The sequence below is a fragment of the Dipodomys ordii genome, unplaced genomic scaffold (assembly GCF_000151885.1).
Source record: "Dipodomys ordii isolate 6190 unplaced genomic scaffold, Dord_2.0 Scaffold59, whole genome shotgun sequence".
Classification (NCBI taxonomy): Eukaryota; Metazoa; Chordata; class Mammalia; order Rodentia; family Heteromyidae; genus Dipodomys; species Dipodomys ordii.
The window spans coordinates 1,422,809-1,447,644 of NW_012267275.1; the positions used below are offsets into that span (position 1 = coordinate 1,422,809).

Genomic DNA, 24,836 nt, shown 5'->3' on the forward strand with positions numbered 1-24,836 from the left:
GAAGGAAGGAAGGAAGGAAGGAAGGAAGGAAGGAAGGAAGGAAGGAAGGAAGGAAGGAAGGTAGGAAAGAAGGCAATGAAGGAAAAAAAAGAACAGGACACACTAATCTCATAATGTTTACATTTAATGTCAATAACATACTTCTAATGCTTTGGAAGGCTCACATAATTCTACATTGAAAGCTTATAACTTTTCGTCTTGGTGGCTAGATTTTTTTTAATTTTTAATTTTAATTTTTTTATTGTGAAAATACTGTACAGAGGGGTTACAATTACATGGGCAAGATAATGAGTACATTTCTTATCAAGCATTGTAGCCTCCTCCTTTGTTTCCCCATCCCATCCCTTCCCGTCCGCCCCCCCCCAAATCCTCCCTGCACCAAAGTTGTAAAGTTCATTTTCGACATAACGACTTGTACATCTCATTGTTGCAATGAGTCTACCTGTATCCCTATTTAAACAATTTGTTTTTCCCCTTCCCCTCCACAAATTATACTGACATCAAATACAGTGAAAGCAGGGGTTATACTGTGGGGGAGAGACATACAAAGCAACAAAGAAATAATCTTATAAATGTGTTAGAAACAATCGCATGAAAGAAAAACAATATTTGAATACATACCTTAGGGTTCATTTCCCTAACATCACCTTATCTGACCTTTTCTGCTTGACTCAGACATATATTAGATATTGCAAATAAGGGAAACCATGGGACCTATGTTTCTTTGGGCCTGCCTTATTTCACTTAATATAATTTTTTCCAAGTCTTTCCATTTCCTAACAAATAGGGCAATGTCATTTTTGACTCATATTTGAAGGAACTAATCAAAGCCTAGATTTTCCCTCAAAACAAACTTTCTCATTTCCTTTCCATCCCTAACTTCGATTCTCTTCTTTTCCCTAGTCCTTCCACTTCACTCCTAGTTCATGATTCTCTTCCTTGGAAGGGTCTCATGTGCCTCTGAACTGAGTCACTTGCATTTTTCCCTCTGTGGTACTCCTTTGTCCATTCCTCTAACACTGGCCACTTAGTAAAATCCCCTTGTTTTTCTTATCCCTTTCTTCTATCTTGCCTTTTTTTCTGTCTGTAGCCCTTAGAAGATGTTTTTTAGATATTTGGTCAATGTGGAAGACGTGTAAAGATTATGATTACTGCTTGTGAAAGTGTAAGGAAGTTCTAACAGAAGTTGGTTTGGGGCCAGAACAAGAATGCTTTGGAAATGGTCAGAATTGCTATTATCATTTTGTTTGCCATGTTTGGGAGTACTACTAGTGCAGTATGTAGCTAATATTTTGTATAATAAATTTAAAATATAAATATTAATGTGTATATACACTTGGTTATAAAATAATGTGAGAAAGCCAATCATTATTCATCTATACTTTCATAATTTGTTATCTATTGGGAGGTTAGAAATATAAAAATACACTCAGATAATGTAATAGAATGAATATGTATATTTGTGATTAGGACAGGTAAAGTTTTAGGTATATCTTAGGTCTTTTGGTACATGTGATCAAGATTTATGAGATAGTCTACTGAATATTATTGTCCTCATTCAAACAATGGACAAAAATCAAGACTTGCCTTTTAGTGGGAAGTAGAATTTCTTTTATGGTTTTAACTACAGTATCACTGGATAAACTGTGAGAAAATATTTAATTCTCACAAATTCAAGCACCTTCTGTTTCCTAAATATTCACATTTAGGATATTCAGACACATGTATGTGCTTAGAGAATATTCACCAAATAAATTGTTTACTGCCTAATATAAGAAACCTTAGTTTAAAAGTAAAAAAAAATGATACAATAGTTTATGGAATATGCCACTTCTGCAACCTCAAATAAAAAGAATAAAGATTCTTTCATTTCTCATTGAAAAACATTACATTTTTGTTAGTATTTTATTTAAAATTTCTTGGCTCAGAGACAAAAATTTATGATGCTAGATTATCTACTTTAATGACATGCCACAGAAGCTACAAACATTCTTTTCTACCCATAGTGTTAGCATGATTGCTTTTTAGCAAACTAAAAACAACATAATAAATCCATATTTGGTAGGATTACCCCCCCATCTCTCCTCTTTAGTTTAAATCATAACAGTAATACATATTTAGCACGTAAACCAATACCATAAAACATTGGAAACGTGGTGAGCATTTATAGTATGTACATGCATTTAATGGCTGATTATTATAGAAAGAACAATTTAAAGTTAACATATTAAAAAACTTACTTGCTGTCTACTTGCTCTTTGCTAGTTTAGCTTTGCTATTCTAAAATATGATTCAATCAGAATGAATTAGTGACAAGCCACTTGACTGTCCTGTTACATTAGTTTGATGAAATTAGTGGCCAACAATACTTACCAAAAGGGGAAGAGCTTTCTTAGTAGATTCACATAGCAATTTTTTTTTCAGAAAACTTAGGAATTATATTACTATAAAAATATCCTAATTTTTTTCTACAGTAATGCTTCTCAACTGAGTTCAATCACTGGGTTGAATTTCTTGTTTCAGAAATGGGTACAAAAAAACAGATGCTATAATTTTTCAGCAACTGGTAGAAGATAGAAGAAAGGGTAGAAAAGGGGAGAAACAGAGAGATAGAGAGAAAGTGAGGGGGAGGGGAAGAGTTTTCTTAAAATTTTCCTGAGATGGGATTGAGGTGGTAGTTGATTGGCAGAATGCAAGTGCACATTTAACATGCCAGGCCCTTAGTTTAATCACCAGCAAAACACATTTACATTGATATACACACATTTTTCTGAAAGTTACATGACTGGATTGGCAATATTATCTATATAAGTGACTGAAAGAAAGACTAGAGATCTGGGGCTATTTAAGCATTAGCTATAATAGTCCTTTTTCCTTTGTATCACACTTTCTCTTATTTGTTTTGTAGAAAAAAATAAACAACTCTACTTGCCTTCCTCTAACCAACTCCAATAGAGACCTACATTTTGTTTGTATCAGTAGTGATAGTTATTAGAGTTAAATTGTGGCTGCAAAATTTATGTTGAATTCCTAGCTATTAGTACCTTAGAATGTTATCTTATTTGAAGATAGGGTCTTTACATAGATAAAATGGTAAAAGGAAAACATCAGGGTGGACTAGACACTAGGTATACCAACAGGCAGGTATTTATGAAAAGGAGACATATGGACACACATGTAAAAAGAGAAAATGATGTAAAGGAACACAGAAGATGGCTATCTGCAAGCCAAGGAGAACACGCCTTTTTCTCCCAAAGCTTTCATAAAGAACCAACTTTCAGTCTCTTAAAACAATGTGACAGTAGCTTATTTTTTTTCCCAATTACCTAATTGGTACTTTGATTGCTAACCTTTGGTGTAAGCTGATATAGTAGGCTTTAGATAACCTAAGTAGGATGGATATTTGTGCTAATCAGCTTTCCATGTCTGTAACAAATTGAGAGAAACAACTTATAATTTGACACATAATAGCACATAATTTTGAAGATGATGATCAGGTGAGCCTATTGCTTTAGGGCTTTGGCGAAGTAGCATATCATGATAGAGCATATGGTAAAGCAAAGTTGCTCTTCATGGCCAGAAGGCAAGCAGAGGGAAAGGAAAGGTTTCGGCCCTCACTGTCCCTTCCATGGCATGCCTTCGATGACCAGAAGATTTCTTCCTCCTAGATCCCACCTCCTCAAGGCTCTACCACCTTTCAGTACTGCCAAGCCACGAATTAATCCTTTAAGGCATATTTGATATGACTTTGTCCACCTTCGAATATCACTTCCCAATATCAAATATTAAGTTTTCTGGCAATTGAGACTAAAGGTTCTACTATTTTTCTGTTCTTTGATTTATTCAGTTTCGCTACACACTGATAAGCATCTTCCCCTAGGGAAACAAAAAAGTGATCAGTGAATTTATAAATAAGCATAGAAAGGGAATAATAACAGCATGTGAATAAAGTTATCACTTCCTATGTAAATGAGAAGTCCTCATGCAGTGGACCACTCAGTAGAAAAAGTCCAAAAGAAGTAATTCATTCAAAGTGACAGAGATAGTAGGGACTAGGATCTACAAATAAGTGCCTCTCTTCTTTCTAGGCCTTGGCTAGGTAGGTGTAGGTGTCTCAGGTTTATCATTTTAAAAAATTAGTTGATGTTGTCAGAGGCAATACTTATATAATAACAAGGCCATAAATAGAAATATAAAAAAACATTACCCCAACTACCATATCTTATGATTATAACTTATAGGTTGTCAACACATGTTTACTTACTTAATGTCTACATGTTACCATTGCATCTAAGTACCAAGGACACTACCTGCTATACAGAATACTTTTATTGTTGGTTAAATGGATCTATAGGAAATATTGAAATTTAGCTAAAATTTTAGGTAGGATGTAATTTCTTCACTATATATATATATATATATATATATATATATATATATATATATATATGCTGACATCTTATAATTAGTTCCCAGTGTCTCAGAGTGTGGCTATTTTTAGAGATAGTATCTGTAGAAGCAAATAATCGAAAAATGATGTCATTAGGGTGGGCTGCACTAATCCTGCATCCTTAGATGTGGAAATGTGGACACAACCACAAGCAGGAAGAAGACAATATGAACGAAGAAGCAGGGGAAGAAAGCCATGTTCAAGTAGAAGAGAGTGGAATGTATGCTTCTCTCACTACACCTTTACCTCAGCTATCCAGCCTCTAGACCTGGGTGAAACTTCATTTATTGTTTGAGGAACCTCATTTCTGGTAGTTTGGTTGTCCTAGAAAACAAACCATGTTACAAATTCTCTCAATTAGAACGGTTTATGTTAGGCATTTGACTGCTCAATCAATAATATTCAATGTATTAAAGTGATTCCAGGAGCGGTAGCATCCTTTCTAAAATGAGAAAAAAACGAGTTTTCTTATATACCTCCCTGGACACACTGCACATGCTTCTCAAAGAGAGGCATAGGAACTGACCCTGCCTTACAACTTAGAGATCCATGATTTCACTGATATTCATTCGGTTTCTTCAAAAAATGACACACAGGGAAGATCCTACAGTATAAAAATCAGGACTCCCATATTTTCAAACACATTCTAAAATTGGGAAATAAACATCCAGAAACACAAAAATGGTTTAGATTATATTATATCCTAAATATTGGCTAACCAAACAGAGGTATATAAACACACTTATTGTAATTGTAAATTCCCATATTGTGCAGGAAAATAGACATATGGCAGGTGTCTTCACTTACTAAGCTACACTACAGCTCTTTAACATTAATGGGCATCTGATTTTTTAAAAAATCCTAAAATAAGTTTTAGCAATGTCTTCTAGCTTATATGTTTCAGTACGCCTCTGTTGAGAGCACTGTCTTCCTTTTAAAAATTACAAGTGTAACTAAAAGTGAAAAGCTTAGACTTTCTGAAATACTGCTTTACAATGAGAAATTTCTATTTTACTGACATAAAAGGCTGGAGGAAAGGATAGCTTTTGGAACTCCAGATTTCTTAAAGCCTTCCTTTAAAAACTATTTCTTGGATTTTTTGGGGGGGGGTTGTAACCTCATACAGAAAAAATTCTAAAAAAAATCACTAAGAGCTGGATGTCAACGGCTCACGCTCTTAGTTCTAGTTAATCAGGAGGCTGAGATGTGAGGATCACAGTTGGAAGTAAGACTAGACAGTAAAATATTTGAGACTCTTATCTCCAATTAGCTACAAAAAAGCCAGAAGTGGCTTAAGCTCGGGGACAGCACCCAGGCCCTAAATTCAAACCCCAGTACCCAAACATACACATCACACACACACACACACACACACACACACACGCGTGCGCGCGTGTGTAAATAATTAAATTGCCGACAATACCAACAGATACATTTAAACTTTCAAAAGTTTAAGCTGGGTGCTGGTGGCTCACACTTGTAATCCTAGCTACTCAGGAGTCTGAGATCTGAGGATAATGGTTCAAAGCCAACCCTGGTCAAGAAAGTTTGTGAGACTCTTATCCCCAATAAACCAGAGCTCCCCTATGACCCAGCAATCCTACTTTCGGGTACTTACCCAAACGATCACAAGCCAGCACAACCCTGTTTATCGCAGCATTATTCACCATAGCTAAGATATGGAACCAACCCAGATGCCCCTCAGTAGATGAATGGATCAAGAAAATGTGGTATATATATATATTATATATATATAATATGGTATATCTATATCTATATTTATCTATCTATCTATCTATCTATCTATCTATCTATCTATCTATCTATCTATCTATCTATCTATAAAATGGAATTCTATGCCTCCATCAGAATGTACAACATTGCTCCTTTTGTTAGGAAATGGAAAGACTTGGAAAAAATTATATTAACTGAAGTAAGCCAGGCCCAAAGAAACACAGGTCCCATGGTTTGCAATGACTAGTACATGTCTAGGATAAACAGAGAAGGTCAAAGGTTATGTACATATGACCATATGAGATGATGTTAAATGAAATGTACCCCAAGCCAGGGACACAAGTGGTTTTTTTCTTTCTTGCTATTATTTTTAATGTACTTATAATTCACTCTGTGATTCTTTGATTTCTTTTGTATGTTCTTCCCCAGTATAACCCCGGTTTTTACTGTATTTGATTCTGGTGTTCTGCATCTTGTATATACATTTTTCTAATTTTTTTTTGTGTGTGGGGGGTAAGGTAAAGGATATAGCGGAATGCTTAAATGGGAATGCAGGTTGACCCAGTATGACAATGAAATGTACAGGACACTATGTTGAAAACAAACATTACAATGTGGGGGGGGGGAGGAGGAATTGGGAAGGTGGAGAGGGAAGGGATGTTAGGGGAAAAACAAAAGAGGAAGTAACAATGCTTGATAGGAAATGTACTCATTATCTTACTCATATAACTGTAACCCCTCGGTACAGTATTTTTACAATAAAAATATATATGGAAAAAAGGTTAATAAGCTGTTTTCATTTAGAAATCTACTTTGCAACATACATATATACAAACATTATTTTGATTATACTCTAAAAAGGGTTCAAGGTTTTCTGGTTAAGAATACGTGCCTCCTTACATAAAGGAAAATTTTGGTAAAGAAATATTCTCAGATGATGATGGTGCAGCCATACAGATGTTGAGAAAGAGCTGCAGAGCTACCCGACATTGCAAGCCCACTCTATTTCTACACATTCGCAGAGGCTGCAGAGCGGCAAGAGCAGCCTGAGTCAGTGCCTCTTATGAGTGCTCATAGCACCACCTCAGTTGTTCATTATGGCTTCTGACTGCAGAAATGCCCTCCACAGGTCGGCCAGATGGACAGTCTAGGAAAGAAAGGAATGGGGTTGGTGTTGCTGAATTTTAGTGGGAGAAACCATAGTTAAGTGATGAATCACTTAGCTTGTAATGATAAGCAATTGAGGGGTGACTCAGTGTTCACAGCTTGCTTATCGGTATCCTCAGTGACCTAAGACAAGAAGAAAACGTCTCTCTGCACACTCCTTCCCATCCCATTCTCAAGCTTTCTCCAAGGATTAAATTAGCTAAGATTTTCTGTTTGCACAAAATTCTACTTTAAAAAAAAGAAGTATACTATTTTTCCATGACTTTAGTTTCCACTCAATATTGTGTTTGTAGGGGAAAAAAAGTTTACAATTGTTTCCTAATGACCACAAGTAACAACTGACACTTTTTCTTGGCAGGTCATGGGGCTTGAACTCAGGGCCTGGGCGCTGTTCTTGAGCTTTTGTGATCAAGGCTAAAGTTCTACCACTGAGCCACCACTCTGCTTCTGGTTTTCTGTTGGTTAACTGGAGATAAAGAGTCTCCCACACTTTCCTGCCTGGGCTGGCTTGGAACTGGAATCCTCAGATCTCAGCTTCTTGAGTAGCTAGGATTACAGGCGTGAGCCACTAGCCTCCAGCTAAAACGGACACATTTTCACTGAATAAAAAATAGCAAACCCCACAAAATATCAAAACTGTGTATACTTTAATATGCCTTATGTCAATGCTAGAGAAAAACAGAAAACAACAATAATAACAACAAAATCAACAAAATTCAACATCTCCCTCAAGTTTTCTTTGTAAATCCCAACCTCATCCCCCCCCCAAGAACGCTTAACTTTAGACAGCGAATGGAGTCCCTAAAAGCTGAAATGAACCCCAGGGATGCTTCCCTTCTCCTCTTCTCTGAGGACCCACCTACCCATATCTCAGGGCAGACCCCTCAGCTTGAAAGCCTGGGGAGGCCCAGTGTAGTGGCTGGGGCAGAGAGAAGGGTTCCTCCTGCAGGAAAGTGAGTAGAGGAGTACAGAGGTGTAAGGCAGGGACCCCCATAGTGGTGGAAATCAAAGTGGAACCCGGGGGCCAGGGGAAAGCACATCGGTGGTCCCGGCAAAGGAGGCCTGGCTGCCCCCACATTCTCCCTCAGGGAGACATCAGTGGTTGGCCAACTGCCCATCTGGCTCCGGTTGTAGAACCAAACTTGGACCAGGTCCTTCTGCAGTCGTAGGTGGCCAGCAATGCGGCTGATCTGCTGGGGTGTGGGCTTCGGGCACTGCAGGAAGAGTTTCTCCAGGTTGATTCCGATCCGTCTCTCCCGGCTGGCCCGTCTCCGCTTCCGCCCCTGCTGTAGAATCATATCCATTTTGCATAAGCCTAGAAGGTTCTTCTCATCCACTTCCTCTAGCCACATCTTCAGCAGCGGCCGCAGCTTCCACATGTTGGCCAGGCTGAGCTGCTGGGCCTCGAACCGGCAAATGGTTGTCTGGCTGAGGACCTTCCCAAACATAGCTCCCACGGCGAACCCCACGTCGGCCTGCGAGTACCCCAGGGTCAGCCTCTTCTGCCTCAGCTCTTTGGCCAGCTGCTCCATCTCTTTCTCTATGGCCGAGACGTCCTCTGGCACCGCCAGCTTTGGGATGCACCGCAGGGCGATGTAGGGTCCCAGGCAGGCGCCCTCGGGGCGGCTTCGGAACCATGCCCCAGCCTCAGCAGCTCCGCGGGGTGCGATCTCGCCCAGGAACTCGTAAGGTGTGGGGCCAAGAGGCAGGCCCCACACCTCGGGGCCTCGGCAGATGCCAGGACCCATCCCCGGCCGCACCACCAGCCTGCCAGGGGTGGCAGGGGTGCTCAGCCAGGTTGGAGTGTCAACCCGCAGAGGCACGGCCCCTCCGGGGACACCCCCACCGCTGCCTGGAAGGGGATAGACGTTTGAGGGCCTGAGTCCGGCCATGGGGCAGAGCGACCCCCCAGCCAGAGTCTGGTACGAACTGATGGCTCTCGAGGAGGCTTCGGAACAGCCGCCAGCCTCGCCCTCGAGCCCCGCCCCCCAGCCGGTGGAGACGGCCCTGCAAGCCGGAGCTGCGGGTCAAGGGTGTTAGTGTTGGTGTGGTCTGGAGGAAATCTTGCACACTCGCACTGGTGACAACCTGGGTCCTCAGGGTGAAGAGAGGCTCACTCCTCACGGCCGTTGCTTTCAACTCCCAATAAGGTGTAGGCATGGCTGTGAACACCTCTTAATTCATTACCTGTCTATCTTTATAGACAAAACAGTGCCAACAGCCAGTCCCAGGGTGCACATCCTCGCTTGCTGTGCCTAAGCACCCTGGGCCTAACCCAGCCACCCTAGCTTGAATTTCGAGCTAACATCAGTTTGCTGTCTCACATTCTATCCCCACCCCCATGACATGACACTATGTCATCGACATTGACAGGGCAGTTTCTCAACTCAGTAAGTCTTTCTTTTCCTTCCTTCCTTCCTTCCTTCTCTTTCGTTCTTCTCTTTCTTCTTTCCTTCTTTCTTTCTTCCCTCCTTCCTCCTCTTTCTTTGTCTTTCTTTCCTTGTGTTCTCTCCCTCCCTCCCTCCCTCCTACTTCATAGAATATCTAAGGTCTACTCTTATATACAGGGTCTCCTAAAACATATGAATTCTGCTATCTCCACCCTACATTCATTCTATCTATTTCAGTTATGCCACATAGCTTCTCCTCTGAATTATCACAACAACATAGTTGGCCTCTTGGCCTTTTCTTTTAGTTATTTCTATCTCTCTATCTTTCCAAAAAACTAGACCAAATCTTGTCCAAAGGCAATCCAACCCAACAAAAAATAATCAATGTAATTGTCTTCTTACTAGCTAGTAATTGACAATGGGGCATTCACATTCTTGAGCATAGTATACATAGCATTTCTCCATTGGGCTTCTTCCCTGCTATCAATCATCCATCATCCTTCCATCTTACCTCGTGCTCCTACGACGATATGTCATGTTTTTAATACCCATTATGCCTTTGTCCATGATATTCTGTCAGCCTGAAATGGCCTCCCTGTTTTTGGCCTCATTCTTTCATTTCAGAGTTCTGTTCAAATATTCTCTTCTTAGACAGAGAATACCCTATTTAAACTGCATCCCTTGTTTCTCATTCTTAATCTACTTTATTTTGGTTTGATATGTATCACTATCTAAAATATGTTTGTCTGTCTTACTGTCAGGGGGGCAGGGATTTGTCTAGTTCAATACTATGTCTGTCATACTGTAAGTTTCTTTTGGGGTGGGGGCTTGAACTCAGGGCCTGGGGACTGACCCTAAGTTCTTTTGCTCAAGGGTGCTCTACCACTTTGAGCCACAGCTATACTTCCATTTTTCTGGTGGCTAATTGGAAATAAGAGTCTAATGGACTTTTTCCTGACCAGGCTGGCTTTGAACTGTGATCTTCATATCTCAGCCTCCTGAGTAGCTAAGATTACAGGTGTAAGCCAGTAGCGCCTGGCTGTCTTAAGTTTTTACTATAACATTTTTAGTAATAATGTTAGTAATAATAAACATCAGTAATTATTTTATGTCTATCTTTTCAAGAAGGGTGTAGGAATTATAAAACTCATAACATAATAGAATCTTGACAGATACATGCTGAATGAATGATAACCATTATGATTTTGAGTGTAAAAATCATTTAATTCAGGCTTAACACTGAGAAATGACCTTCCCCAGTGCCTTTCATCTCATCTCTTCTATAGAACAAGGACCTTATGTGTGTTTTCTTAGATGAATTTTTCCTAGATGAGGGTAGTAACTTAAGACTAAATCATATTTAACACTACAGGCAACAAGTTTGTAGAGACAGCCTTGGAGAAGGAGGAAGAATCAGGAAATTAACTGCTGTCACCCCAGGCTGAGATTTGATTTGTTAGTAGTATATGTATTTACTGCAACTTTTGTTAGAATTTGTGCTGGGTAAAGGCTAAGTCCTCAGCATCTAGACTATATCTGGTATGTAATATAAAATCAAGAAATATTCATTGAATGTTGAATAAATGAGTCTTTGAACAAGTAATGGAGCAAGATTTCCTGTTAGTCTTGACTTAGATTAAATGATGATGTCTATAAGAACCTTATAATATACAGGATTTCAATTAGGAATAATTTTGTGGGTCCCTATTTTTTCTATGTATATTCAGCTTTTTAAAATCACAATGCAACCAGTGCTTTACGATTAACTTGGGTGCTCTCAGATAAGGCTTTTACTGTTGGTCAAATCTTCTCTGTCACTATGTATATCACCTAGTTTAGTCATAAGCCTGCCACAAGAAAAGCTCATATTCTTAAAGTCTTGATATCATCTTAAAAGTATATTTACTATGCTACAGAAGAGGGACAAGCCAGGAATATGAGCAGGAGTATACTGAGGTGGAATAGAAACAGAGATCAGAGGAGGAAAGCTGATAGGGATGTCCAGGACAAACAGCACTACTAGGATGAGGGAGTTTGCAAGACTTATCCATCACCTTCAACAAACATAGGGACTTCTTAGTGATTAGATTACAATGTTAGAATTGGGTCAGTTTTACCCATAGGGAATTACTAAGTACAGATAAGAAACACCTGATCCCAGGCCTCTATGAATTTATAATCTAAATGAGAGAGAAGGGTATCTGTCAGGAGGGCAACTATACTTATCAAAGAGTTGTTCAGAGATTCTCATTACTAGGATCTTTGGGATTAGTAGATTTCAGAAGTTATTTTAGGTAGAAATATTAGGTAGAGAATATTAACGAGAATTTGTATTATTAAGTTCTTTTGAAATATCTCCTATTCTAGGGAGGTAAAAGTCACCTTTCAGGTGGATATTACAGATAGCACTTACATTATATATTACTATTAGCACATTGCTTTGCAGATTTCAGTCTCTTGAATAGCTGGGATTATAGGTGTGAGCCACTGGTGACTGGCTCAGGATGTGATGTTTTAAGTTAATGTCAGTTATTGTTACTTGTCAGCTATTTCATTGGCCAGGAAAATATTTTGGATTCATTTTTCCAAACTTATCTCTCCTAAGCTGCTTATACTTCTGAAACAGAAAGACAGTGCTTTGTTCAAGTGTATATGAGAGACACCAGATAAACTAACTTTAAAAAAATGTAATTAAAAGCTGGGTGTCAGTGGCTCAAATATGTAATTCTAACTACCGGAGGCTGAGATCTGAGGACTGTAGTTCAAAGCCAGCTGGGACAGATAAATCTATGAGACCCTAATCTCCAAATAAACAAGCAAAAAGCCAGAATTGGATCTGTTGCTCAAATGGTTGTGTGTTAGCCTTGAGCACAGAAGCTCAGGGACAGCACCAAGGCTCTAAGTTCAAGCCCCAGGACTAGCACCAAAAAACAAAACAAAACAAAAACAATAATTAAATCAACAGAGAGAATGTGAAGATCTGAGAATGATGCATGAGCCAAACATAAAAAGCAAGGTAGACCAGATGATCCTGACCTTTATTGTCCTCTGCAGGCAAGTTAGGTCTGACCAGGCATCAGGACAACAGACATCATAGCAACACAGGGCCCCAATAACTGAGTCAGTCAAGAAGCAAGACAAAGGCAAAGGCAAGAGACTAGATTCAGGCATTCATCACTAGGAAGTCTTTTGCATCTAAAAGTAAAGTCAGGAATCCAGGAAAACTCTGGCAGCTAAGTATTATAAGGAAAGATGCCTCCCTTGTCACAGTGAGAGAATTAACACCACACATTTTAGCTAGTTCTTCGCTGAGAACTACCTCAAAGTACATCCAAATGATCAAATCGTCAATTCTTTTTGTAGAATTTTAAGTACTAAATGTATAGGGGAAAATGGAATAGAAGGATAAATTATGCAGTTAAGAAAACTAATAAATTACATAAAATAAGACATTTAAGCTGTTGCAACAGAAAAAGTGAATGAAATAGATATAATAACTAAGTGGGTTTATTTATTGCTCTTTGGGACAATTTCCATTCTATATAACAATAACACTTATCTGCATAGGGACCAATGGAGGATAACTTGGGTAAAAGCTCAGCTACTTGTGAATAACATCACGCAAGGGGCTTTTACTTCTATGAAATATGTAGAAAAGGCTGGAATGTAGTAATGTTGCTAACCCAGAATTGCCTTGATTCTTGTTCAAAAGATAAGACTTTTTAATATTGAAGAATGCTGTGATGCAACTGTTGCTTAGAAATGTGCTCAAGATAAAAATATGAAAAACCACCAAAAAGAGACAATACAGAGATTCACAAGACACATATAAAAGCACTTCATTTCATTTTGTACATTTGAGAAATTCATGAGATACAAGCTTCTGGTGCTATACTTTATATGCACTACTGAAAGATCACAGTGAAACCCCTTTGGACAATTAACATTCACTAAACAAAAATAAATGAAGGATAGAAAATAGGTCCTGTTTGGGAAAGGATTGCTAGTAGCAACAGGGGGGTGAATGGAGAAGGTGAAGGGGCACAATTAAATTACTTTATCTACATATGGGAAAGCAGGACAATAAAGCTTGTTGAGAATGCTTTGGGAAGGAGGAAGGGGAGATGAGGGACAATGACGGGATATAAAATATATGGACATGTTAAAGTGAAAGTCCTTGTACAACTATTTAGTGCTAATAAATGTGTAATAAATAATGAGCAGAAAAACCCTGCAATCCTCACCAGAAGTCATAATGAGTTTGAGCTGTCTATATAAAACTGGAAGAACAGTTGAGATGAACAGTGCTGAGTAGAAAGGAACTATGGTGATGAGCCAGATGCATCACATGTCACATATAAAGTTTGAAGGTTCTTATTATGCCAAACAGGATCAAAACAAACTTTTTAGCTAAATTTTCCCTTGTTACAGAAGAAGAGTTTGTTAAAGATGCTCTGGTGTTGATTATGATAGGAAATGTACTCATACCTTACTTATGTAACTCATGTACTCTGTACAGTATCTTTACAATAAACAAAAACTTAAAAAAAGAACCAAAAAGAAAATACTATAAAAATAAAAAAGATTGTGGCTGGGAAGGTGGCTCGGGGTACAGTGCTTGCCTTATATGCATGAGGCCCTGGGTTTGATTCCCCAGCACCACATGAGTAGAAAAAGCCGAAAGTGGCGCTGTGGTTCAAGTGGTAGAGGGCTAGCCTCGAGCTGAAGAGCTGAGGGACAGCGCCCAGGCCCAGAATTAAGGCCCCAGAACCAACAACAACAACAACAACAAAATGAATAAAAAAATAAAAAAAGTTTTTTTTTCCTCAAAAAAGATTTCAATTTTACTGAAAATTTTGTGTATTATTAGTTCTATTAATCTCTTTAAGAATCTATAAAAGTTGGGGGCTGAGAAGGTGGCTCAGTGGTAGAGCACTTGCCTTGCATGCATGAGGCCCTGGGTTCGATTCCCAGCACCACATCAGCAAAAAGAAAAAAATCCGGAAGTGGTGCTGTGGCTCAAGTGGTAGAGTGCTAGCCTTGAGCTGAAGAGCTGAGGGACAGCGCCCAGGCCCAGAGTTCAGGCCCCATGACCGGATCCAAAAAAAAAAAAAGAATCTATGAAAGTCAAATAGTCATTCATGGCAGCCTCCCCCTTTTTAAAATAAATTCTTACTTTAGTTAACAATAAAACAGTAATGACCATGGGAATTCAAGATGTAACACAGACTAAAAATTGTAAGCAATATTGTTCTAAACTTGTAAATTAAAAAACATGATAAATCATTATGGTAGTTCTTTTCTTTAATCCCAGAATTTAGGAGGTAGAGGCAGGAGGATAGTGAGTAGGATGTTAGCTTATTATACAGAAAGACCTATCTTGAAACAAACAAACAAACAAAAAACTCCACCAAAACTAACCAAACAAAAAGTGAACTTCCTTCCAGTCACTTCACTTTGATTCTAGAATTTTAAAGAAAACAATCCAGTTGCCAGCCTCTCTTTTGGGCTAGACTTTTGCTCAAATCAAACTAACTGGCTCCAGTCCACAAGCTTGATCTTCCAACAGCCTTCTTCCTCATTCTATGTGTACAGAAGACATCAGCTTGATGAAAGTCTTGTCTTCTCAGAACTCCGGAAAACAATGTTATCAAACCAACTGTGACTAGAAAACTAAAAGCAAGATTTGTATTTTCACTATTTAATATCACTTTTACTGTTTTTGAACATTCAACTGGCTCAAGAAGTAGAAAAGTATAGAAAATAAGAAATGCACAGCATTTTTATTTACCTTGTTAACAATCAAGGAATCGTGGCTGAGTGTTAATTGGTCAACTTCTAGCTAGAATTTTGTATTTTACTTGTATGAAATTGTTTGTAATAATTTCAATTCAAGAAATACATAGTTCTTTGACTGACAGAAGTTTAGATGATACATAAGGCAGAAAACAATGAATTTAAAGTTTCTTAGCAAAAAGTGCACCTGGGCAGGTATCAATTTTGAAAGGAAGGCAATGCATTAAAGAGCTGAGAGGCTTTTGGGTGCTGAGGAGAGTATGTTAGAAAAGGATATTAGCAGGAAGAAGAATAAAAGAGAAAGGACATAGAATCAAATTTAAGTGGAGGACTGAGGAAAAGGAAAAACTAGGGCAGAATACTGAAGAACAGTAAAAAGAGTTTAAATATTGTACTGCTGTAGAAGATTTACCAGAAAGCTTGGAGAAAAATTCTACAAGACATGACTAGAATTAGAACAGAGATAACCTAAAACCACAGTGAACAAGAGAGAAATGACAAAAAATTTCTGAGTTCTCAGATTCTGAAAAGCAGTGAACATTTTTTAAAATTTTAATAAGTTTTTTTATTCTGAAAATACTGTACAGAGGGGTTACAGTTACATGAGCAAGGTAATGAGTACATTTCTTATCAAGCATTGTTGCCTCCTCCTTTGTTTTTCCCCTACCATCTCTTCCCTCCCACCTCCACAACTACACTCTCCCCTACACCAATCACCCTTCCCCTCCTCCCCCTCCCCCGCCAAAATTGTAAAGTTGTGTTTTCAACATAGTGTCTTCTATATCTCATTGCTGCAATAGGTCATTAAATGTATCCCTATTTAAACACTTTGGGTTTTTTTCCCTTCCCCAAATTATACCAACATCAAATACAGTGAAAACAGGGGTTATACTGTGGGCGAGGGACATACAAAGCAACAAAAAAAAATCACATGGTACCTTATAAATCCATTAGAAACAATAGCAAGAAAGAAAAAACCACTTGTGTCCCTATCTTGGGATTCGTTTCGCTTAACTTCATCTTATCTGGTCATATGTATATAGCCAAGCCCAAAGAAACATAGGTCTCATGGTTTCCCTTATTTGCAATAACTAGTATATGTCTGGGACAAATAGAAAAGGTCAAAAGCTATATACATATGACCAGATAAGATGAAGTTGAAGTTAAGCGCAGTGAACCATTTTTTAAAAAAATTATGGAATTTATCTTGCTGGACAAAATAATTGCTAATAATGAAATATAAAATATAGAGTATTTATGAAATATATTTATAAAAACATATATTTATAATTTTTGTTTACAAAATTGATATATATATGTATAATATAAAATAACCACATAGACTGAAATTATGCAAAGTGATTACAATAATCAAACAGGAAAAATTAATGATTGTTCTGACATTTAAAATCTGTTTAATATGCTAAACATTGTCTTCATATCAACTAAAAATGAATAGATGAGTGAAAAAGTGAAACTACTTTATTTAGAACACTGTAATTTAAAACATTTGAACACTAAGAATTGAAGTGCTTTATTTATTTTATAAACAAAGTAGGTTGAACAGTGCTTGATATCTTCTTGTCATATAATATAAAATATGGTTTAAGAATATCTTCTCTAAGCTTGGGCAAAAGTATCCCTTTTCACACAGACATTCAAATTCCATTTGAACTTTTCATTCCTTTGCTTAACTCGATTTCTTTTGGTTAAGTATCTCGTCCCATCATCTATTTTAATAAAATAGAAGACAATGCTGTGTGTGAAGTGACAACAGGAAGGGAGCAACTCAACAAATATGGTAAGATGTGTTGTCATTACTAGTAACCATGCTGTGTGCCTGCTATTTATTTTATTTAGTTATTTATTTTTCTTTTTTGTGCTGGTCCTGCCTGGGGTTTGACACAGGGCCTGTGCCCTATCCTTGAGCTACTGTTGCTCAACTTGAGCACAACGTCTGGCTTTTTCTGAGTAGTTTATGGACTTTTCTGTTGGTGCTGGCTTTGAAGCATGATCCTCAGACCTCAACCTCCTGAGTAGTTAGGATTAGAGGTGGGAGCCACCAAAGTCTGGCAGTGTCTGTTATTTACGTAGACCTTGGGAACCAAAGGGCTAGTAGTAAAGATTTTGTGTTTAATGTAGTGACTTCCTGTTACTATTCTGTTATGGCTAAAATTGCAAAATTTTGGAGGGAGGAGAAGGAAACTATTGTTAAGCAAACTATGGTGATTGAAATTGTTTTTCATCATAATTGTAGTAAGTGTAGTTTTTGAGTATTATAAGTCAGGTACTGTTTTCTGAATCCAATATGGATTACTTCATTTAATTTTGAGACCTGGTAGTATTGCCTCATTTTATACTCTCTGTGGAATGGAGAATAGCAATTCCCCACAGTCATGATAAATCTAAAGCGCACGCTCTCTCTCTCCTCTCTCTCTCTCTCTCTCGTCAGAACTGGGGATAGAACTCAGGGCCTGGGCACTGTCTCTGAACTTCTTTTGCTCAAGGCTAGCACTCTATCACTTGAGTCACAGCACCACTTCTGGCTTTTTCTGTTTATGTGGTACTGAGGAATCGAACCAGGTTTTCATGCATGCTAGGCAAACACTCTACCATTAAGCCACATTCCCAGACCCCCAAATTCTTCTTAATGAAGACTGGCTTAATACTACTAAAAAGCTTGAAATGAAAAGTAAAATACATTTGGAATGTATATCGAGATAAAACTTTAGATTCTTAGCCAGGCATTGGGGACTCATGCCTGTAATCTGAACTACTCAGGAGGCTGAGAGCTGAGGACTACACTTAAAGGCAGCCCAGGCAGGAAAGCCCATGAGACTCCTATCTCCAATTAACCACCAGAGAACCAGAAGTGGCACTGTGGCTCAAAGTGGTAGAGCACTCACTTTGATCAAAAGAGCTCAGGGATAAGGCCCAGGCCCAGAGTGTTCAACACCCCCCCCCCACGCCCAAAAAAAATCAAGAAACAAAAAGCCCTTTCAGATTCTCACAATAATATGGAAGGAGAATGTACATGTACCGAAGAAGTACTTAGTCTTAGATGCATCAGGATACCATCAGTCAGCAGGGTGCCAGTGAAGGAAGAATTACTCTTGGATCGCAAAGTTAGTCATAACCATTACTCCTCTCCACAACAACCTCACTTCCCATTTCAATAATCATCATCATCGGGCTGGGAAGGTGGCTCAGTGGTAGAGTGCTTGCCTTGCATGCATGAGGCCCTGGGTTCGATTCTTCAGCACCACATAAGCAAATAGAAAAAAGACAGAAGTGGCGCTGTGGCTCAAGTGGTAGAGTGCTAGCCTTGAGCTGAAGAGCTGAGGGACAGCGCCCAGGTCCAGAGTTCAGGCCCCATGACCGGACCCCCCCAAAAAAAATGTTAAAAAAATCATCATCATCATCTTTGCAAAGAGTGGGCTTTTTGAGGGGTAAGAGTCATATCTAATATTCTTTATAGCCATAGGGTTTAACTTAGTACATAGTATATATTAGGCATTCAATAAATCATTGCAGAAATGAAAGGATATATATTCACAGTTTCTTACCTAAGAGAATCAAGAATAGCTCAAATTTAGGTCAGACACTACAATTACCAATTTCGGGAAGGGGGGGGGGAAAGAAAGATTATTAACTGATTATTGGTAAATAAATCAGCATTTCTTTAAAATTTACATTTTGCTGCTTGATTTTACTGCTTGACTTTGTTTCTGAAGAAAGGAAAACCAAAAAAATCTGAAGAATTATTTTTTTTCTAGAACTACTATAAAAATCTATATTGGTATGTTTATGGAAGGCTTCCTTGTCACTCTAAAATTCAAACTGAGTGGCTCCAATTTCACATAAAACCACTTTCCCACTTTTTGGTTATATTTATCACTTGTATATGTGGCCTTACATTCACAATGTCTTATTTTAAATTTAATCACATTCCTTCTGGAAACTAAGCAGGAAAGGTCTGACTACTATACTACAAAAGTTAAAATTGAAAGACAAGTTTCTTTGAAATTATTTGTTTAAAATAACTGAAAGTTAAAATTTGAGATTTTTCACATTATCTTTGAATACTAGCAAACAATATGTTATTGTATCTTCAAATTTGAGTTTAAGTTATTAGAAAATCTCACTTAGATTTTTTTCATGTATCACTCATTGTTGTAGAAAGCTAAAATGATGTATCTTTCTTGCCCAAGTACGTTTTCAACTAACTTTTCTATGGAACTTTGGAAATTAAGAAATCATTTAACCCAAACAAATGCTGTCAAAGATTGTGTCATATGGTTATCCATCATTTCTCTGTGATATATGCATATACAATATCTAGCTGATATATGCATTTTTCATGTCTTGGTACAATATACTGAATTAGTTGAGAGAGATTGTATAAAAGAGACATACTAGACAGGGACAAATACAAAGTCTCAAAGAATATTTAAACATCAGCTATCAATTAAGTCAAATTTTCATATCTACAAACTTGAAGTCTTACTCTAGCAAATTATCTCTCAAAATATAACTATTTTTCCTTTTGCAAAGGACTTTATTTTTAAGAAATATAACAAAACAAAGCTAAAAATTATACTCCTGCTTTTAACATGCTGATAATAAACTCAGAACATCTTGGGATTTTATAAAGAGAAAATATTTGCACTATATATAGTACCTAATGTTGACTTTGAAATTCCACTTTTGTAACTAAGAATGTTCATTTTAGATACTCTGAGTCACCCCAAGAAAGCAATGTTGTTTCTCTGAGGAGGTTGTTTGGGGAGTATTTTTTTTTCCAACAGCCATATTATTATTGGTGACTTTTTTTGTTACAAGACAGCAGCAGAGAAGATGCATATGAGAACAGATAAGGAATGTGTGAGTGAGAGCAGACAGACCATGGGGATGAAGAGAAGCACACAGATCACACGGAAGGAGAAATGGAAAGCAACTGGACCCAGGCACAGTTAGGTAGAGGTGGACAGAGACACGTGGGCTGGAGGAATGTGACTGCAGGAGTTGGCAGGATCAAAAGTCTCTAGGTGCAGGAGACTGGATGCCAAACCTAACTTACTTTTCTCACCATTATAGAGCTGGCATTTAAGAGCAATATAACATTGCTACAGGTACAGTAAAAGTAATAGCTTTCCCACATTAATTCATAATTCATTTTTAAAATTTATTATTTATTTAAGATTCATTATTTATTTAAAAGCATTCCAAAAATAATTAATTTTTTCTAATCTTTAAGGAGAAGAGTTAGTTCAGTAAAAGGAGAGTTGCCACCTCTACTGCCAAATTCTTAGAAGGATTTTTCACAAATTGGTTCAGAAAGCTGTAAAAAACATGGTGGCTATTTTTAATGTTTTTAAGTGAGAGTTCTGGAGCGAGATTGCTTATATTCACTGTGATTACTAGGAAAACTAAAAAGAGTAAAAAGCATATAACAATACTGGACACAATTAACTATAAGTAACCAAGGACAATGTTAGTGTTCTACATAGATGAAAATTTTATTTAGATAGGTTATCTTAAATGATTCTCTAGTCAATTGTTTCCCCAGAATTACTGATTCCAGTTATTTAAATTTCACTAAGAATACAGAATTTTTGGTAGCCAACTTAAAGAATACTCATCTATCATATGATAATTATAAGGTAGCCCAGAACAACAAATAGGGAAGTCAAACTAATAGATTAAAACTACAAGACTAATTTTATAGAAATGAATGAAAACATCCTGAATAGTTACTTAATTAATGAAAATATCACTTAAAAGATTAGAATATATCTTTTGAATGTAAAAAGAAATACTATAATTCTTTGTTTTCTTTTGTGTGTGTTGGGCTTAAATTTAGGGCCTCCTGTTCTTGATTGGTTTCTAGCTCACAGCTAGTGCTATACCACTTGATTCATGTCCAGCATTTTGCTCGTTAACCAGAAATGGAGTCTTGCAGGCTAAAAACTTTGATCCTCTAGGTCTCAGCCTCCTCAGTAACTAGGATTAAAGGTGTGAGACACACATTCCTGGCTGTAAAATGCTACAGTATATACACAGTGGTATAGTATCATATGTTAATATGTTTAAAGTATAGGTTTTTCAATAACCTAATTATTTTGAGCTATATCTAAAAACTCAACTTGTCTATACATTCTGAATGATGACATTTCAGGGCACTTATCGTTGATATTTCATTGCTATTGTTTGAAGAAAGTGACTAGTCACTAACAAAGAAGTGGTATAACTTCATAGAGAAAATTCTTCAAGAAGTATTTTCATCAGTAAAGTGAAGTGATAATTTAGCCAATATTCAGGAAGTACAGTCAGTAAAAATGGTCAAGCTGAGTTATTTAAACAAAGGAAAATTAGGGTTGTATCAGCAGGTTGTCTATAATTCAAATTTACCTAGAGCTTGCTAACATTCCACTTCATATTCTGGTGAAGAAATGGGGTTTGGCAGTCAGGTTTATGTTATCAACAGTCTCCTCCTTCATCCAAATCAAGAAAGGCCCATCTAAATATAGTATTTGATTCAAGTTTAATTTATAACCAATAAAACATATATTATATTTGTTTTTTTTCTTTACAACTGTCTCCTTTTTTTTTTAAACATTAACTGTTACCTTTGTAATCTCCAGGTGCAGATCATACATTCTGGGTAGGTTGAAATCATAGCCTGTCTATAACATGGTAAGTATAAGGAAGAATGTGATAAGATACTTGCTGGAACTATGTTAAAATGTATAAGGCATTTCTTCAGAATTCGGTCTTAATGAGTACTACCTTCAGGTATTCCTTAATGGCAGGTACAAAATGATGCTGTAAGGTGAAGCTGATGCAACATTGTCTCAGGCATGTCATGTTCCTCACCCTTCAGGTCAGAAAGGAGGGAGGATGGGATGGAACTAGGGCAGCAAGGCTCTGTACATCTCTGGATGCTACTGACAATGAACCTATAGTGATGTGTAAATGCTATACTTTCTAAAAAGGAATAGCAGACTATTCTTACTAATTTTCTGAGACCCATGATTTATGGTTACCATGAACCTCAGAGAACTGGTAAAGTGAATGAGGAAAAGGTCATGTTTTCAAGAGAACAATGAGAATAAGGGTGCTGACTTCAGAGTTAAGTAGGTATCATAATGTCTAGGTAAAGGATCTCTGAATAGGCAAACACTGTCTTTGTCAGTGGGGTAGGGGAAGAATGGGGTAAGTCACGATTACAAAGGATGTACTAGGAATGTCATCTTCTCAGTGAGGCTTCTCAGGCCATCTACCTAAAGGCAAATATCATTTCCACACATATACACTGTAGCTCTTCTCTTTCTCCTTTATATTCCTCCTCCTACTACCTAACATGCTACGTGCTTTTCTCATCTATCTTGTTCATTGTTGGTCTCCCCTACTAAATTCCACACTCTGTGTGGAACTGGTTTTGTTTTTTATTATTATAAAGGTGATGTACAGAGGGCTTACAGTTCAGATGCACATAGCTATTGCCCCTTTGTGCTCCTCTCCTAAGAATATATTCCTCTGGTCTCACTGTCGGTGAATGCCTACATAATTTATTGTGTCCGAATGTTTTCTTGTTTTTTTTTTTTAACCATCCAATCTGTTTGCTTATAAATTTATAGGCACATTCTAGCCACCACAAATGAGGGAAACCAGGCAACTTAAGTTTCTCTGGGTCTGGCTTACTTCACTTAATATAATTTTTTCCAAGCCTTTCCATTTCTTTGTGAATGGGGAAATGCCATTCTTTCTGATGGAAGCACAGAATACCATGTGTATTTATACCACATTTTCTTGATCCATTCATTCATCTATTGAGGAGCATCTGGGCTGATTCTAGGCACAGGTCAAAATATGCTAAGTAAAGATCCAGAATTACAACAAATAAAGAAAGATTGGATTAATGAGACTGCATCAAACTTAAAAGTTTCTGCATGGAAAAGAACATAGCTAATATGCCAAATAGAAAGCCCACAGAATGGGAGACTTTTTTTTTAACCAGGTATGCACCAGATAAGGGCTTAATATCCAAAACATACTTAGAGTTAATCATCCCCCCCCATGATAAGACTTCATAGAAACAACAACCCAATTAATAAATGGGCTGATGATTTAAAGAGAGACTTTTCAGAATAAAAAGTAAGAATGGCTAGTAGACACACAAAGAAATGTTCAACTTCTCTGGCCATAAAGGAAATGCAAATCAAAACAACACTGAAATTCTACCTCACCCAGTTTGAATGGCCGATATCAAGAAAATTAACAATAACATGCTGGCATGGTTGTGCCCAAAAGGGAATTCTTTTTTTAATAAGTTTTTTTTATTGTGAAAATACTGTACAGAAGGGTTACAATTACATGAGCAAGGGAATAAGTATATTTCTTATCAAGCATTGTTGCCTCCTTCTTTGTTTTTCCCCTACCATCCCTGCCCTCCCATCTCCACGACTATATTCTACCCCTTCTCCCCTTCCAAAGTTGTAAAGTTCATTTTTCAACATAGCATTTTGTTTGAACATCTCATTGTTGCAATATGTCCACCTGTATCCCTATTTAAAAACTTGTTTTTTTCCCTTTCCCTCCCCAAATTATACCAACATCAAATACAGTGAAAAAGGGGTGTTATACCATGGGGGAGGGACATACAAAGCAACAAAGAAATCACCTTATAAATATGTTAAAAACAATAGCAAGAAAGAAAAAGCCACTTGTGTCGTTATCTTGGGATTCATTTTGCCTAACATCATCTCATCTGACCTTTTCCGCTTGTCTCAGACATATACTAGTTATTGCAAACAAGGGAAACCATGGGACCTATGTTTCTTTGGGCCTAGCTTACTTCACTTAATATGATTTTTTCCAAGTCTTTCCATTTCCTAACAAATGGGGCAATGTCATTCTTTCTGATGGAGGCATAGAATTCCATTGTGTATATATACCACATTTTTTTTGAATTCTACTACACTATTGGTGGGAATGTAAACTTGTTCAACCACTGGGGAAAGCAGTATGGAGGTTCCTCAAAACACTAAACATAGAGCTTCCCTTATTATCCAGAAATTCTATTCCTGGGCATTTATTTATCCAAAAGATCACAAACAAGGCTACACTAAAGCTACCAGCACAAACATGTTCACTGTGGCATTATTTACCATAGTCAGGATATGGAATTAGCCCAGATGCCCCTCAATGTGTGAGACTTTTATCAGTTATAATATGTTGCTGAATACTGGTGCCTGGAAGAATGAACGGTATATGGTATACACTGGCCTGCATGAGCA

At 37.5% G+C, this 24,836-nt stretch overlaps 2 protein-coding genes across 7 annotated transcripts in view; both read right to left on the reverse strand.

Annotated features, from left to right (window-relative positions):
* Positions 1-24,836, reverse strand: part of Fam172a (family with sequence similarity 172, member A) — a 333,594-nt gene that overhangs the window by 41,929 nt on the left and 266,829 nt on the right. The gene's annotated exons all lie outside the window — the stretch shown is intronic.
* Positions 8,236-9,243, reverse strand: Pou5f2 (POU domain class 5, transcription factor 2). Its single transcript, XM_013022095.1, has one exon. It carries the CDS (start codon positions 9,241-9,243, stop codon positions 8,236-8,238), a length of 1,008 nt encoding a protein of 335 aa, XP_012877549.1.

Bases quoted from the DNA above. Each gene is read 5' to 3' on its own strand.
- Pou5f2 (XM_013022095.1), bottom strand. From the start codon at position 9,243: ATGGCCGGACTCAGGCCCTCAAACGTCTATCCCCTTCCAGGCAGCGGT.